Here is a 16,600-nt window from a genome sequence, read left to right as displayed (position 1 = left end):
TATATATATATATATATATATTTATTTATAAAAAAAAAAAATATTGGAGAAAACATTTGGAAAGTATTAAAGCGTATTATACAATCGATTATTAACATTTTTTATAATCATAAAGGGTCACTGTATATTAGTATAAAAAAAAGTTGCTATATATATATATATATATATATATATATATATATATATATATATATTATTTTAATGCATGAATCTTTCTACGAGTAACATGTATAATTAATTATTCATTTTATTCATGAATAAATTATTATTGTTTGTTCAAAATACAGAGTTAGGGGTTCGATATTTTAAATGCTTGACAGATTGCAGCACTTGTCGAAGACAACCTGTATATTGATAAAAAGAAATGGAAGTATATTATTTTAATGCATGAGTTTTTCTATGAGTAATATTTATAATTAATTAATCATTTTAATCATGAATAAATTATATATTAATAGATAAAACTAGGGGTTCGATATTTGAAATGATAGACAGGTGGCAGCACTTGTTTGAGGCAACTTGTTACACACTTGACACTTATCATTAATTAGTCTACGGATAGTCTCCTACGGTGGTGGTTTATTACAGTTATTATTGTGACTGTTGTTATTAGTAATATTACATGCAAAATATGGTTTACTTACTTTTTACGTCTACTTTAACCGAAGAGGAGTCTATGTTGCAGATGAAATATGGAAAACTCAAGAGAAAGGTATATTTCAAGATTTATTTATCAATGTTTAAAAAATTGAGGTTAGGTTTATATTTGACAATGATTACATACACTGTGATTATTATTTTATTTAACAGTGTTATATTAATAGTGTAAAATTACACTGATTAACATGTACAGGCCATTAATAATAATATTAAATAATAATAATAATAAATAATAATATATTAATAAAGTATTCATATCATTAGTCAATTGATTATTTTATCAATATAATGTTATAATTAATACTGCAATAATAATAATTATGATTTTTTTATATATAAAATCATGAAATATTTTATAACATTTGATATAAAAAACGTATATTTAAAAATGTATTTATCAATGTTTTAAAAGTTGAGGTTAGGTTTATATTTGACAATGATTATATACACTGTGATTATTATTTTATTTAACAGTGTTATATTAATAGTGTAAAAGTACACCTATTTAGATGGACAGACCATTAATAATAATAAATAATAATAATAATAATATATTAATAAAGTATTAACCTCATTAGTCAAAACAATGTTATAATTAATACAAAAATAACAATGATAATGATCTTATAAATAAAATCATGAAATATTTTCTAACATTTTGTATAAAAGTCATTCATTTGATGATTAATAATAAGTTAATTGTTTTATATTTTAGAAAAAGCATTGCAAGATTTAAAATCACCCAAACAAGAAACAGAACGTGTACCACAAGCACCCAAACGTCCAACAGAAGCAAGAGATGCCAGAGAAGTTGCAAAGAAACTTATCAAGTCTGGTGTAATTACAGCACCAAAAACACCCAAGAGACCGGAACAATCATTCAAAAGGCCACGTGGATTGGAAAGAAAATTAAATAGTACTGAAAAAACAGTTAGCTCTTATCAACCATTTTCAGCAGCTCAAATGGAAGAAGAAGAAAGTGATACAGCAAGACCTAGGGTTAAAGATTTGTATAATAGTTTTATCACTGCTCAAGACAAAGAGGATAGAAGTCCGGTTGATAAACAAGCACAAGTCAAACAAGAAATTAAACCTAGAGCTGGTAATACAATATTTGTTTGCGGTTATAAGATATCTGAAGATTTTTTGAAAAAACATTTTCAAACATTTGGCAATGTTATCAACATATCAATGGAAGCTGAGAAAAAGTAAATATTATAATCATTATTTTCATATATATATATATATTTTGTTGTTGCAATATTTTATACTAAAATATATTAATATATTTTATTTCAGTCGAGGATTTGTGACCTTCGACAAACCTGAGTCAGCTGAGAGAGCAATCAGTGAGATGGATGGTAGCATGGTTTCATCTATCCAATTAAAAGTTTCTTTGGCAAGAAGACAACCAATAATAGAACCGATGAACGATGCATCTTCTAGTTCAATGTGGACCTCGATAGCGGCTAATTATTCCTTGAAGAGTGTACATAAAGATAGACGTGATTTGAAAGTTTACGAAGAAGATCTTTTCCAGTAATGATATACATACAAATAATTTCAGTTTTTGGTAATCCTTTTACGACTAGGAGTCAATCTAGAGTCCGTGTATATATTTCCAATATTGGCCTATATGCTCATTCAGTTTTTTTTTTTTTAAATGATCATAAAAATTGGTTTGTTATTTTTTTTTTCTTTTTTTTTTTTGTTGTTGTTAAAAAATCAACATCGAATCAACAATGGTTTCTGTAAATTGTAAACATGATCACTGATGATCACATCGGTGCAATGTGTTAAACACTTTTGTTACAACGTTTCGATTTATATCATTATTTTTATTATTATTTTTTATTTTATCAAATCAAAATAGGACTGTGTCAAGTTTTTGAGCCTATTCAAATCTAAGTCCGGGGTTTTTTTTGTTATTATTTATTTTGTTAAAAATATACATTTTTTACTTTTTTGTTTTTTTTTTGTTTTTTTTGTTTTTTGTTTTTTTTTAGGCGAGTGATGACCTCTAATTTTGGGTTGCAGCCTAGAAAGATTATACCTAAAGAAGCACCTGTATTATATTAGTATCAAATTAATCAGTAAACAAATAAAATTTCTCATTGTAATAATTTACATTACCTCATTATATTAATTTACATAATTATTCTCATGTAATAATTTACTAGCTGACATATACATATATATATATTTTATAGAAAAAAGAAAAAAAAGTAACCAAAAAAAAAACAAAAAAAAAAAAGAAAATTTACAAATGTGCTAATCTGAACCTATTATATATGCAAAATAATTATTATATATTTTCGTATTAATATAATCATATGAAATTATAGGTTATAACGTATAATATTTCGTGTATAATAATATATTATTATATACGATTTTTTTCCTAACTGTATAAAGTTATTTATTTTATTTCATCACTATGATATAATCGTCGTATCTTCGTATAATCGTTGTTTTAATAATAATAATAATAATAATAATAATATTGGATATATATGAGCCGTTTATTTTGAAAGTGGCCTAACTCCATTTTTCAAAAAAGTCAAGTTAGCAACCGTAATAGTTTACATTTTTACATGATCTTTTCATTCTGAAGTAATTTGTTACTAAAATATTAAAAATTATTCAAATTTTGTAACACGAAAGTTTGCTGATTAATGAAACCATGAAAAAGTTTATTTTGAAAGTGACCTAACTCTATTTTTCAAAAAAGTCAAGTTAGCAACCGTAATAGTTTACATTTTTACATGATCTTTTCATTCTGAAGCAATTTGTTACTAATATATTTAAAATAATGAAGATTCTGTAAGAAGAAAATTTGCTGATTAATGAAACGATGAAAAAGTTTATTTTGAAAATAGTCTTACTCCATTTTTCAAAAAAGTCAAGTTAACAACCGTAATAGTTTACATTTTTACATGATCTTTTCATTCTGAAGCAATTTGTTTCTAATATATGAAAACTCATTCAAATTTTGTAATACGAAAGTTTGCTGATTAATGAAACGATGAAAAAGTTTGTTTTGAAAATAGTCTTACTCCATTTTTCAAAAAAGTCAAGTTAGCAACCGTAATAGTTTATATTTTTACATAATCTTTTCATTCTGAAGCTATTTGTTTCTAATATATGAAAACTCATTCAAATTTTGTAATACGAAAGTTTGCTGATTAATGAAACGATGAAAAAGTTTATTTTGAAAATAGTCTTACTCCATTTTTCAAAAAAGTCAAGTTAGCAACCGTAATAGTTTATATTTTTACATAATCTTTTCATTCTGAAGCAATTTGTTACTAATATATTAAAAATCATTCAAATTTTGTAACACGAAAGTTTGCTGATTAATGAAACGATGAAAAAGTTTGTTTTGAAAGTGACCTAACTCTATTTTTGGAAAGAAATTGAACACCCTTAGATACACTTAAGCAGTATGACTCATTAGTATCCTGTAAATATATTTTTAATTGCATTAAAACACAAATATAAATGGAATTAGGCCATTTACAAAATAAACTGCTCATATATGTTATGTGTATCCAAAAAAAAATGAGAATGAAGAAAAACAAAAATACTCTGGAACTGTATATATTGCACAATTATTTTTTAATATTTGATATATTTCTAAATATAACTACAAATATCAAACGAGAGTCAATAAGATCTCCCTTTAACATTGCGAGTAATTAATTTTAAATAAATAAAGCCATATATTAAATATAAATCCAATAATAATATTAATTTGATATATATTTTGGCACCTTTGTAAAACTTTTCTTCGTAATCGTATAAAGTTATTTATATTATTTAATCACTATGATATAATCGTCGTATCTTCTTCATCGTTGTATTTTTTTCCCCCTCATATAATAATAATAATACAATATCATTATATATAAAATAAACTTAATTGTACAAAGTGTGATATAGGTTATGTCGAATCAAATTGTTATTGTGCAATTGTGCGTAGAATTGCATAACGGGTTCATTAGTTTGTCAAAAAGGGACGAGAATTATGAAAAAAGATTTCATTACAACCATCATTATAACAATTATTGCGGAGGATTGAAATAATCCCAATGATGATGATGCATTATTGTTCGAGAATTACTGAAATATACGATCAATAAGATCGCGATCACAAGTAATAAGGCACACAATGCCAATTCAAGTTCTCGAATTTTTCCAGTCGCGTCTTCTGCACCAACTCTCGAGACCAAATGTGACGCGAAATCTCGAATAAGTTTGGCACAAACGATACGTATAGCTCTAAGAAGTTGTCGCGAGGATTCGCGAATGCTTAATTCGGATTCGATCACCCTAGTAGAAGTGGACGGGGATGATCTGACCAAGGATAAAAATTCTTCTGGAATTTGTGAAGTTGGAAAAGCGATGAAGTGCGTAACACCGCTAGACAAATTGGGCGCTATCGGTGATTGGGACGTTTCTCTTGGGGCTTCCTGATTATCAGAAGATCTATCTGGATCCTCGGAATATGAAATAACAGCATGTTGCGCTTGTGTTACGTTAGAAACGTTATAAGGTGAAGTTATGTCAGGTGTATCTGGAGTTACCGAAATAACAGGTGGCAATGATCGTATTGGCGAAGCCGTTTGACGTACTGGCCTAATTCGTTCAGATGTTGGCGAGGACGAACGTGATCTAGATTTCCGACTAATCTCACTTCTTATATCTTCTTCTTCTTCTTTACTTCGAACTTGTTTATCTTGGTGATCACCACTCACGTCTATTTCTGGCCTACGTTCTGACATTAAATCAAATTCAGCCGTTAAACTGGACTTTGAATCGGAATGATGAATTTGCGTTGATAATTGTTTACCTTCTAACATTTCTAAACGTTTTGTCGTCATTGAATCGACAGTTTCGTTATCTGGTATTGTACTTTCAACAAATGATAAAGTACTTAACGGGGATTCCGTTTTGTCCGTACTTTCAATTTTGATTTTCTTTTTAGCATCTTTACTATCTTCTTTGTCATCATCCACAGTAGATTTAATCAATGGATCCTTAGTTGAAACTTTATCTTCTTGTTTATCCTGAATCACATCTTTTTTAGTACTTTCCTTTAAAGTAGACTCCCTATCACTTTCTCGATCCAGCAAACGTCTTTCTTCTCTCGCTTGCGAGCTAGCCACATTTTCCAAGTGACTTCTGATGGCCATCAGTTCTTTGATAATAGCCGGTGAAAATGAATCCTCTTTGGGTTCTTGTAAATTTTTCAGTTCGCTAGTTGATATCAAAATTGCATCTATTTCGGAAGCTAACAACTTACTGGTTTCTAATTGGGACACGCTAAGTCGGTCGACCTTGAGATCACCGACTTCCAAGCTGCTTATTCTAAGAGTTTCATCAGTCATCAAGGCGGATCTTATGATGGATTGTAAATGTGATTGCAATTGTGATAGATCTAATGCAGTTGTTTCAGGAATCGTAGGTGGCGGTGGGGGTTCCCCGGAAAATTGCGTTCTCATTGGTGAACGCCTTTCTTGAAATCTTTCATGATAATCAGCGAATGGGGAAGGTTCTCTGGAAGATCTCGGCGTATCAACGTGACGATGATATTTCTCGTCATCGTTGGGACCAAATTCGGGACTAGTTGGGAAATGACTAGGACTAGGTATTCGTTCGGTGGATACCATAACTTGTGAACCTGATAAAGATGGAGTTACTATCAATTTAGCTTGAGTTATTTCTTCTTCTATGATCACGTCATCTGGTAGAGGATCAGTTTGAGTAGCAGTCGTTGCTTCGTTTACGATTTCTGATAAAGATTCCTCGTAACGATCTTGACTGTGTTCTTTTCGTGCTCTGGGTGGTCTTGGGGGTGCCGGTAATGGTCTTCCTTGTATTTTACTTAAAACACGATCGTCGCGTAATTCTTTGCGATCCTCCAAGTCTATCTCAATGTATGGCATAGATTCTGATTGTTGTTGTTGTTGTTCTAGCATTCTTTCCTCCAATGATAAATCATCTTTTAATTTGGTTGATGTAGTTAGAGTACTGTAAGTACGTTGGGGTCTTTTAGGAGGACTAGGTCTTGGTGTGGTTGCAAATTTTTCACGAATCTTTCGTCTACGAGGTGGCGGTGGTCTCGGTGGTTTATCACGTTTATCGACCAATGCATATCCTGACAAATCTCTCATGGAATCCTGAATTGTCTCGTCTTGCGGTATATCTTCTTGAACATAATCATCAACTTCTGGCAAAGATTCTGCCCCGTGTGACGTACGATCATCATCCTGAGCCAAGGAGATTGTCCTCGATCTGGAACGTCTCTTTGGTGGAACGGGAATCGGTGTATCAGCATGGGGTTGATGAGTTTTTCCTAACACTTTATCATCCTCTTGTGCGTTAAGGATTATATTATGAATTTCTTGAGTTCTTATTGGTTCTATTCCCATTCTAGACGATGCCAATAAATTCTCTTCCCATTTGTCGCTACGACCATTGCACATAGTCGTAGGAAACAATTGTTCTTCGTTTCTACCATTTGGAATCTTCAATCCACGAGCTCGTTTTCGTCTAGTTGGTACGATAGGTGGTTGACGAGGTACGTCACCATTTTGTACGATGTTTCGTGAGATAATATCGGATTCCATTGGTACTTGGGATTGACTTCTAAGTGACGATCTTGATTTTCTTCTTGCTGGTTTAACTATAACTATATCGTCCAATGGTTCATCAGTTGGTTTGGTCAATTCGTTAGGATCAAATTCAGCTTGATAAACAACACGATGTCTGGAACTACTGTCAGAACGTTCCTCGTAATATAAATCGTCAGAAATGTCATCGCTAGCTCGTTTAATCATCCGTTCTCTTTTTACTCTAGCTGGTGGTACAACAACATCGTAAGATTCTACAGAATCATCTTTTTCTTTTACGTAACGATCTTCTAGCTGGTCTTTTTGGAGGAATACTTGGCATTGGTAGGTCATCTGCTAATGCATTGACAGGTTGGAAATATTTGTCAAATTGGGGAACATTGTCACGGGGATAATATTCCTCAGAACCTGTGTCCTCAATAATACCACGACGACGACGATCACACGAACTACCGCTAGATTGTTGTTGTTCTCTATCAGAATGAGCTGAGGATAGATCTCGGTCTTCTAATTCCTCTAATTCCTCTTCTAATTCTTCTTCTTCGTAACCCTCTTCTTCTATTTCTATTTCTATTTCTTCTTCTTCATCTTTTGTTTTTTCTTCTTTCGAGGGTAGTTGAATTTGTTCGAACTGTCTCGGATCTACAGCAGTGAATGAGGTACCAACTTCAAAGGGTACTGTTGGATCAGCCAACGATCGTGTACGACGTACCGGCTTAAAAATCTCATCCCCGATTACTGCTGCCTCTTCATCGGATTGTCTCCAATCAGACTCCATCCTAGGTGGCTGTTCATCTTCTCTCCTTTTTTCTTTCTTATTGATTTCTCTACCTTCTGAGATTTCAACCGAGTCAGGATCATAATCCATGTACTGTATTTCTTCTTCTAATTCCCCTTCTAATTCCCCTTCTAATTCCCCTTCTAATTCTTCTTCCTCTTCCTCAACCCCTTCCTCCATTGTTCTACCAGGTTTTCTAGGTTTATCCTTTTTCTGAGATTTTTCCCATGAGATACGTGCTGCCAATGTGTCTTTCTCTTCCAACATCAATGATCTTCTAGGTTCTTCCAACGATGGATGACGCCAAGGACGCATTCTTTCAGCTGCACTGGCAATTTCATCGTGGTCCAGTTCGTCAAATGTTGGCTCACCGAATCTAATCGCCCAACTTGCCGTAGTCGATGGATAAGATTTTCTAACACGTGGAAAGGTTGCACTCTCTTGCGATTGTCCACGGGAATCTTTTGGTGATGACGTTGCCGCGTAATCGTCATCATCGTCATGGCGTTTTTTCGATTTTTTTTCGAATATACGGGGATACGTTGAAAAATCAAAAATATTTCTACGCGAGTCACCAATCGTTGAATCGGTTGAACGTTGTTGTTGCTGTTGTTCCTTTGAAGAAGTTTTTTTCAAAGTTTTACGTTTTAACGCGTTAGGCAAACTTATGTTAGGACGTTTCATACTGAATTTAGCTTTTTCCGGAAAACGAAATTTCGATTTGTCCGGTAAACGTAATTTTGAACGATCAGGAAAATTAAACTTTGGACGATCTGGTAAACTGAAACGTGGACGTTCTGAAAACGACGATCTTATCCTGTCCATTCTGCTAGGTACTTTTTTATCTGTTCTAGATTTATCCGATTTTCCACTACTCGTAGTAGTCGTAGTCGTAGTCCTAGTCTTTTCAGATTTTTGTTTTCGTTTTGTAAAAGAAAAATTTGGTTTTTGTATACCCCTCAACCGTGAACTCAATTTACCCGCTTGACTTTTCAAACGTTGCGGTATCGTTCTAGAATCACGGCGTAAAGGTGACTCCTCCAACGCCGATGAGTCCATCTGAAAAAAATGAAGTTCAAAATTTAACACTTTGAATGTCACGCCACCTATATCTAACTTAACAGTGACGACTATGTTTCACAAGGGGCCCCGTCATTCATAAACGAGTGACAATTTACTTTAATAATTAATAATAAAATTAGGTACGATATATTTTAAAAGATGTTATCCGCGAAAGCCATTTTAATGGCGCGGGGGAAAATTCATCCGTTCACGCTGGGTGTTCAACATGTTAACATGTGGTTACATACATACAGACATATATACATACATGCACGTAGGTTGTTGAGTTTTAACAAGAATAGTGATCTGCCAAACTTCGAAAATATATCGAACGAGTCATTTGATATCGTTTAACATATGGTTGGCCTAACTTGTTAGATCCTACGTGAACACGTCAAGTAGTCGTGGGTTTGACATTTGGAACAGTTACGAAATAAATCATCTTTTTCATACGGTTATATTTGTATGAAATAAAATGAGGAAACCAAAAAATCATAACTTTTTTTTTAGAAATGTCTTAATATAAATCTGGTCATTTAAATCATAGATAAATCAAAATTGATTTATCATATTCATCTGATATCTATCAGATAATTAAAACGAACAATCATCAAACAATTTATTCTAACTAAAGATAAAAGTCAAAAGATAAATTTACCAGAACTGAAGATTGAGTTTAAAACAATGTTGCATAATATATAAAGATCTATGATATACTATTGTTCATCTAAATATAATCTTTCACAAGATGGTGGAACACACACACACACACACACACACACATGATGAGATAGATAGACAGAACAAACAAATAAAAAAAACAAAATAGAATATAAAGATGACAAAACCTGATTGGTGTTGACTTCGTCATCAGTTCTAGACTCGGCGCCAGGAGTTGTTGTGGTGGTGACAGTGGTCGGGGTAGGGGGGACAATGACAGGGCTAGGGGTACTCAAATAACGTTCTTCCAATCTTTCTTGAATTTGTTGGGGACTGTCTTGTTCCTCGGACGTATCACCAATAGTTTCACCAAGTTCTTGTCCTTCCATAGCGACATCTTCGATTCTACCATCCAAGGGTAGAATGACATCACCGCCTAGGATCAATCTGGATGGCAAAAGGCCTCTTTCGTCGATGCTGTCGTCGCTGTCAGCGACGGGCACTACGTCCGTGTCGATGATCTGTACAACTGGTGCCGTCACCGGATGATGTAATGTAACCAATGGTGGTGCTCCGATTGGTTCATACTCATGCTCGCTGTTTTGATAACACAACATTTAATTAGATTATTATTATTAACAAATGATTGATAAAGTATTGTGAGTAAAGTGAACCCCAAAAAAGTCCCTGTATATTTTTTTCAATTAATACGTTCCTTGCTAAGCCCATTTTTGTTCAATTCGTCGTACAGGTCATTTGATTTTCAGTACATTACATGAATATGGTCTGTGTGTACCATTTATGGTACACGTGGCCTGATGGTCAAGTTTAACGTGTACCATAAATGGTACACGTGGCATGGAACCCTGTTAATATTTCCAAATTTGGTTTATTCTAATAATATTTTTTAGGTTAGATCATCAAAACAAAATCTTACCGATCGTGTTGCAGATTTTTCCGTTGATCACCCAAAAATCTAATTCCCTTTGTTTTCTTAGGTAACATTTAAATCCCCGTTAGTTTAATCGATCGATCGATTGATCGATCGATTTCGTTCGTTCGAGTGGGTTTAACCCGCGTGGTTACGCGCGAAAAAAAGGGGACCACCACACACACACACGTTGTCCCGCAAAGCGGTAAATCCGCGATCCGGGCGCGATCTAGGTGTAATTTAGGTGATGTTACGAGTCAACTAAACGCGCGGATTAGACGGATGACTGGACCGGACCGGACCGGACCGGACACGACACCAGTCGAGGAAAACCCGGGAGCTGATACGTGGATTCTATCTATAGATAGCTGGCCGAACCTTAAATAGACGCGGGAATTTGCAATGGTTCTCGAATGCCGTAACCAGCCAGCCAGCCAGCCAGCCAACCAACCACCACGGTGGATTGGGAGGAATCTCACGACGTTGATTTCGTTCCTCCTCCTCGACACTTGTAGTGGTGGTGGTGGTGGTGGTGGATAGTGATGATGATGATGATGATAATGGTGGTGTGGATATATATAGGATTATTAAAAATGAACTAACCTGCATGGTAACCTAGAAGATGATGGTAATTCTTGCATTCCTCCCGTCCTGGAAGATGGTCTCCCAATTCTTGCTTGACGTTCCGGTAATAATGAATCACTTTGATAATATTGACAACCACAACGAACCTCACGTCCGAGGCTGGAAGTCGATGACGCTCGCGAGGTGCGTCCTCTAAGTTGCTCTCCCTGCATGATCCTCCAACCCCCACCCCCCAACCCCAACTCCCACCTCACTTCACCTCATGAACCAATGAATCAAACTCAACCAATGAACCTACTCCAGTATTTTTCTTCTCTCTCTCTCTCTCTCTCCTGTTTCTCCTTTTCTTCCTCTCGTTTCACTTTCCTCAAATCTCTGGGATGCAACACCAACCCCAGAGATAACTCAACTCGTGTTGAAACTCAACGATTCGTGTTTATTTCGTTTATCCTGAATCCTAATGCAAAACCTAGTGAAAAACTTTGAGGTTGTTGTTTCAAGGATTTTACTTTCACGACATCAACGCCATATTAATTTTTTAACCATCACCACCCACCACCACCATCCACCACTACTACGATTTTCACTCTCTACTCTGGAAGAGACGAAAAAAGAGAGAAGAAAGAGAGAGTGTGTGTGTGAGAGAGAGAGAGAGAGAGAGAAGAGAAATATGCCAATGCAAGAGCAGCAGTCTGCTGCAACGCCAACTTGATGACTCCTCTTTCTCTGTACACTCTCCGAGTATTCTACGTTACACGTACGCAATCGCGAAACCAAAGAGGACATTTGAATTATTTATAGAAATTTTCTATAACACGCATCAAAGCATTTAGATATAAGAACTATACCGCGCTTACCTGTCCTTAGTATTTTTGTTGCATACCACCTGACGATAATATCTACTACTACGTTCTCAATTATTTCTATTTTGTTTCTCCTCCCCAACCCTAACCCCATCACCGATGAATCTTTCTAGTAACCAATAGCAAATTTTTTATGGTGTTTGTATTAGGTTGGATTTTTATTGTGTTGTATTGAACTTAAAGTTAATGCTTACACCTGTCTTAGTATTTTTGTTGCATACCACTTGATGATAATATTTGCTATTAAGTTCTGAATTATTTCTATTTTTTTTTCTACCTTCCTTTCCTCCCCACCTCACCCCTTGCTATATTGCAATAACAAATTTTTTATGGTGTTTGCATTAGGTTATATTTTTATTGTGTTGTATTGAAATTAAAGTTAACGCTTACCTGTCTTAGTATTTTTGTTGCACATCAATTGATAATAATATTTATTAATACGTTTTAAATTATTTCTATTTTTGTTTACCCCCACTCCAACATTGATTAGTCTTTCTTCTAACCAATAAAAAAATTTTTTATGGTGTTTGTATTAAGGTTAACCTAAAATTAATGTTTATGCATTAATACTGTCTTAGTATTTTTGTTCCATATCACTTGATGATTATCTCCACCATTATGTTTTAAATTATTTCTATTTCCCCCCTCCCCAACTCATCCTCCAATAATCTTTCTAGTAACCAATAAAAATTGTTTATGGTGTTCATATTAAGCTTAACCTAAAATTAATGCTTACCTGTCTTAGTATTTTTGTTGCATATCAATTGATAATAATATTTATTATTACGTTTTAAATTATTTCTATTTTTGTTTTACCCCCCACCCTATTCCTGATTAATCTTTCTAACCAATAAAAAATTTTTCATAGTCTTTGTGTTAAAGCTAACCTAAAATAAAACTCTTACTTGTCTTAGTATCTTTCTACTAACTAATACAAGTTTTTCATGTCGTTTGTATTAAAGTTAACCTAAAATTCGTTAGTGTTTTTTGTTTCTTATATTAATATTTTCAATGTAAATTTTATAAAAAAAAAAATAAATAACACTGTTTTATTGTATTTATAATACAATAAAATGTGTACCCAAAACTTTACGTTCACTGTAATATTATGTACACCATTTTATCGAGATATTTCGTATTTTCCCGCGTAAATTCAAAACAAAAAAAACCGTTAGTTAAGTAGTAATATTTTATTCAAGCGAGACATTGAATGTAAAATCGTTTTTTGTTTATTTTTTCTTCACGTGTTGCAGCTGTTTAACGATGACTACTGTTAAAAGTACAAATCGATTTTCTTCTTTCAATTGATTTCTTTTTGTTCTTAGTGTTGTTGTGTTGTTGTTATTGTTGTTTTGTATTGTTTGAAATCCAAACGATCCTCTTCTTATTAGTGTCAATTATAATACATTGACTTTTGTAACGATTAAGAATTCTAATTGGAACAAACAAAGTTGTCATACCGAGAAGATGCTCTTAATGCTTTTCTATATAGGAAAAACTAAAAATAGTCCACTAGTAACGGCTAACATCTGGGAATGGCATCGTTGTCTGCTTTGATATTCCTCCTCCTCCTCCTCCTCCTTCTCCTCCTCCTTCTCCTTCTTCTTCATCTTCTTATTGTCTCGTATTTTTTTATTTTCACTTTAAACAAAATTAATTCATACTAAGTCGAATCTTAAGTAACTTCCGATGGGGCTATGTAAAATCTATTTTTCGTATTTACCAACTATAAGTCAATGAAACAAATAGATTTTTGATATCACTGTATAAATGAGGATTCAGTTAATCTTCTGTTAATTTTTTGATTTAATCAATGTCACATTTAATCATTTTTCTTAACCTCTCAAATGGATAGTAAAAAGTTCATATTCGACATGCAATGCTTCAGGAATTTAAACAAGGCAATAGCACTAAAGTGGCAACTGTAAAAATATGCAACTTATACAGTGCAGGACTGATGACTGATAGGACAATCAGAAATTCGTTTGTAAAATTTCGTTCTGTAGATACGACCTTAAAAGATGAACCGAGTGTGCAGGGACGTATTTCCGACATTGACGAACCTTTTAAAGGTAATATTGAAACAAAATCCAATAGATATGTCCAACAGATGCAAAGAGTGCAAAAAAAAACTTCATGAAAAGTGTCCTGCACTAATTAGTCGCAAAAATGCCATTTCTTTGTCTCATAAAAAACGGAAGTTACTTAGTACTCGTAGCTACGATTTAATAATTAATTATATACACGGTATGTGATTATTTTTTTAAATGACAAATATTGTATCGATTAATTAACGGTCAGAATTTAAAAAGAAATGAATGTAGATTCGTGTTACTGATTTAAAGAATAAATATTCACGAAGTGAGTATAATAGTACTCGGATCGGTTAGTTCGAGTCAATAAATGTAGTTATCTTCGTAGCTTGTTCCACTTTTTGTATATAAATAACTCACAGTTGAATACGCACGTTTGAATCGTAGATGTTTGGACGTTAGTCTTGAGAATAACACCTTTTTTTTATTATTATTATTATTATTATTAAATATCAGAGAATTTTTTTTTTTTTTACGTTTTTTAAATCTGATTTTTAAGAAGACAAAAAATATTTGTTTAATATTTTAAACTAATTAATGAAATTTGATTTTTAACGTAGAATTATTCATTAGGATGCTTGATTTAAATATTTTTAATCGTATGAAAATCATGTGTTAATAAATTTGTAATATTAATTAATATTAATAAATTTGAAAAATACAATTAAATTAAATAATAACATAACCTATAAAACAATATTGGATTTTTAGTTCCTACGTTTCAATTTTAAATTTTTTAATCGTGTGAATTATATTTTAATAATTATTTAATAATATTAATTTGCAAAATAAAATTAGATTAAATCATAACATAACCTATAAAACAATATTGGATTTTTCATTCCTAATTTTCAATTTTAAATATTCTAATTGTATGTTAATCGCGTTTGTTAATAATCTTTTTATTATATTCATTTGCAAAATAAAATTAAATTAAATAATAACATAACCTGTAAAACAATATTGGATTTTAAGTTCCTACGTTTCAATTTTAAATATTCTAATCGTATGAATTACGTTTGTTAATAATTTTTTAATAATATTAATTTTCTTTTATAAATAAAATTAGATTAAATCATAACATAACCTATAACACGATATTGGATTTCTCATTCCTACGTTTCAATTTTAAATATTCTAATCGTATGAATAATGTTTCAATTATTTTTTAATCATTTTAATATTTGAAAAATGAAATTAGATTTAAATAACACGCGTTTCAGTTTTTCTTTTTTTTTAGAATTTCAAAAATATATATATATTTATATTTATCGAACGAGGTTATTATTTTTCTTATTTTAATATTTAGTATTGCAAAAATGAAGTCGAGTACACTAAACGACATAATTTTTCAAACTTATTTCTCCCTCCCTCACTACCACGCCATTTTTTTCTAGAATGTCAAAAATATATATTTATACTTATAAGTGAGGTTATTTCTTTTTTCTTTTTTTAGTTTCTAGTACTGCAAAAATGAAGTCGAGTACGTTAAACGACAAAATTTTCAAACTTATTTTCCTCCCACCATTTCCCCACCACCGAACAAAGTTTTATACGAACAAATTGTATTCGATAGGTTTTTTTTTCTTCTTTTTCTTCTTCTTCTTCTTCTTCTTCAAGTAAAAATATTTCTAAGTACGTTTGTACGTACCTTCCCGCCCTCCCAACCATTTTATACGAAATATCTCGCGTATTCTTAGAGTTTTGTAGACGGAAGTTCTGACGACTTGACTCAGAAGTGCATTTAAGAATAATAATCATACGTTATTTTTAATACTAAAACTACTAACGTAGTCTTTTTGAATTAAGTAATAAAAAATATAAAAGAAAAAGAAAATTAAATGTAATACAAAATACAGTTAAAAAAATAAAATTACATGAAACACAAAATACAGTAAAAAAATAAAATAAAACTAGAATTACATAAAATACAAAATACAGTAAAAAAAAATAAAATAAAAATAAAATTACATAAAATACAAAATACAGTAAAAAAAAATAAAATAAAAATAAAATTACATAAAACACAAAATACAGTAAAAAAATAAAATAAAACTAAAATTACATAAAATACAAAATACAGTAAAAAAAAATAAAATAAAAATAAAATTACATAAAACACAAAATACAGTAAAAAAAAAAAAAAACCAAAATTAAAATAAAATTAAAAAGAAAAAAAGAAAGTTCAATTTTCTCGTATCTACTTTAGACATAGAAAACAAAAAACAAAATACAGTAAAAAACAAAAAAAAGGAAAAAAATAGTAGTTTTTGAAGGCATAGTAATGTGGAAATACGTAATTGCGTAATTACACGATTACTGCCAAGACGCGG

General features: G+C 31.8%; 2 protein-coding genes across 2 annotated transcripts; one reads left to right on the top strand and one right to left on the bottom strand.

The window, feature by feature from the left end:
- The first annotated feature begins 489 nt into the window (after positions 1-489).
- On the top strand, positions 490-2,787 carry Nelf-E (negative elongation factor E). Its single transcript, XM_089176773.1, has 3 exons — positions 490-711; positions 1,374-1,868; positions 1,960-2,787. The coding sequence occupies exons 1-3, from the start codon at positions 623-625 to the stop codon at positions 2,201-2,203; spliced, it is 828 nt and encodes a 275-aa protein (XP_089032899.1). The 5' UTR covers positions 490-622; the 3' UTR covers positions 2,204-2,787.
- Positions 2,788-4,259: 1,472 nt separating this feature from the next.
- On the bottom strand, positions 4,260-12,789 carry LOC107071779 (uncharacterized). Its single transcript, XM_015331069.2, is given in 4 exon segments — positions 4,260-7,565; positions 7,567-9,132; positions 9,984-10,392; positions 11,330-12,789. Coding segments are annotated over 4 exon segments (5,010 nt in total). The 5' UTR covers positions 11,524-12,789; the 3' UTR covers positions 4,260-4,724.
- Between the last annotated feature and the right edge of the window lie 3,811 nt (positions 12,790-16,600).

This window comes from Polistes dominula, unplaced genomic scaffold (genome assembly GCF_049000335.1).
Source record: "Polistes dominula isolate Pdom_NZ unplaced genomic scaffold, Pdom_raw_medaka contig_80, whole genome shotgun sequence".
Lineage (NCBI taxonomy): Eukaryota > Metazoa > Arthropoda > Insecta > Hymenoptera > Vespidae > Polistes > Polistes dominula.
The sequence above is the reverse complement of the archived record's forward strand: the minus strand, read 5'-3'. Positions and strand labels throughout refer to the sequence as shown.

What these genes read in the sequence shown, in the direction of transcription:
- Nelf-E (XM_089176773.1), top strand. Translation starts at nt 623, where the DNA reads ATGCAAAATATGGTTTACTTACTTTTTACGTCTACTTTAACCGAAGAG. An exon ending in TATGGAAAACTCAAGAGAAA is followed by an intron (nt 712 to 1,373) that starts GGTATATTTCAA and finishes GTTTTATATTTT; the next exon opens with AGAAAAAGCATTGCAAGATT. An exon ending in TCAATGGAAGCTGAGAAAAA is followed by an intron (nt 1,869 to 1,959) that starts GTAAATATTATA and finishes ATTTTATTTCAG; the next exon opens with TCGAGGATTTGTGACCTTCG.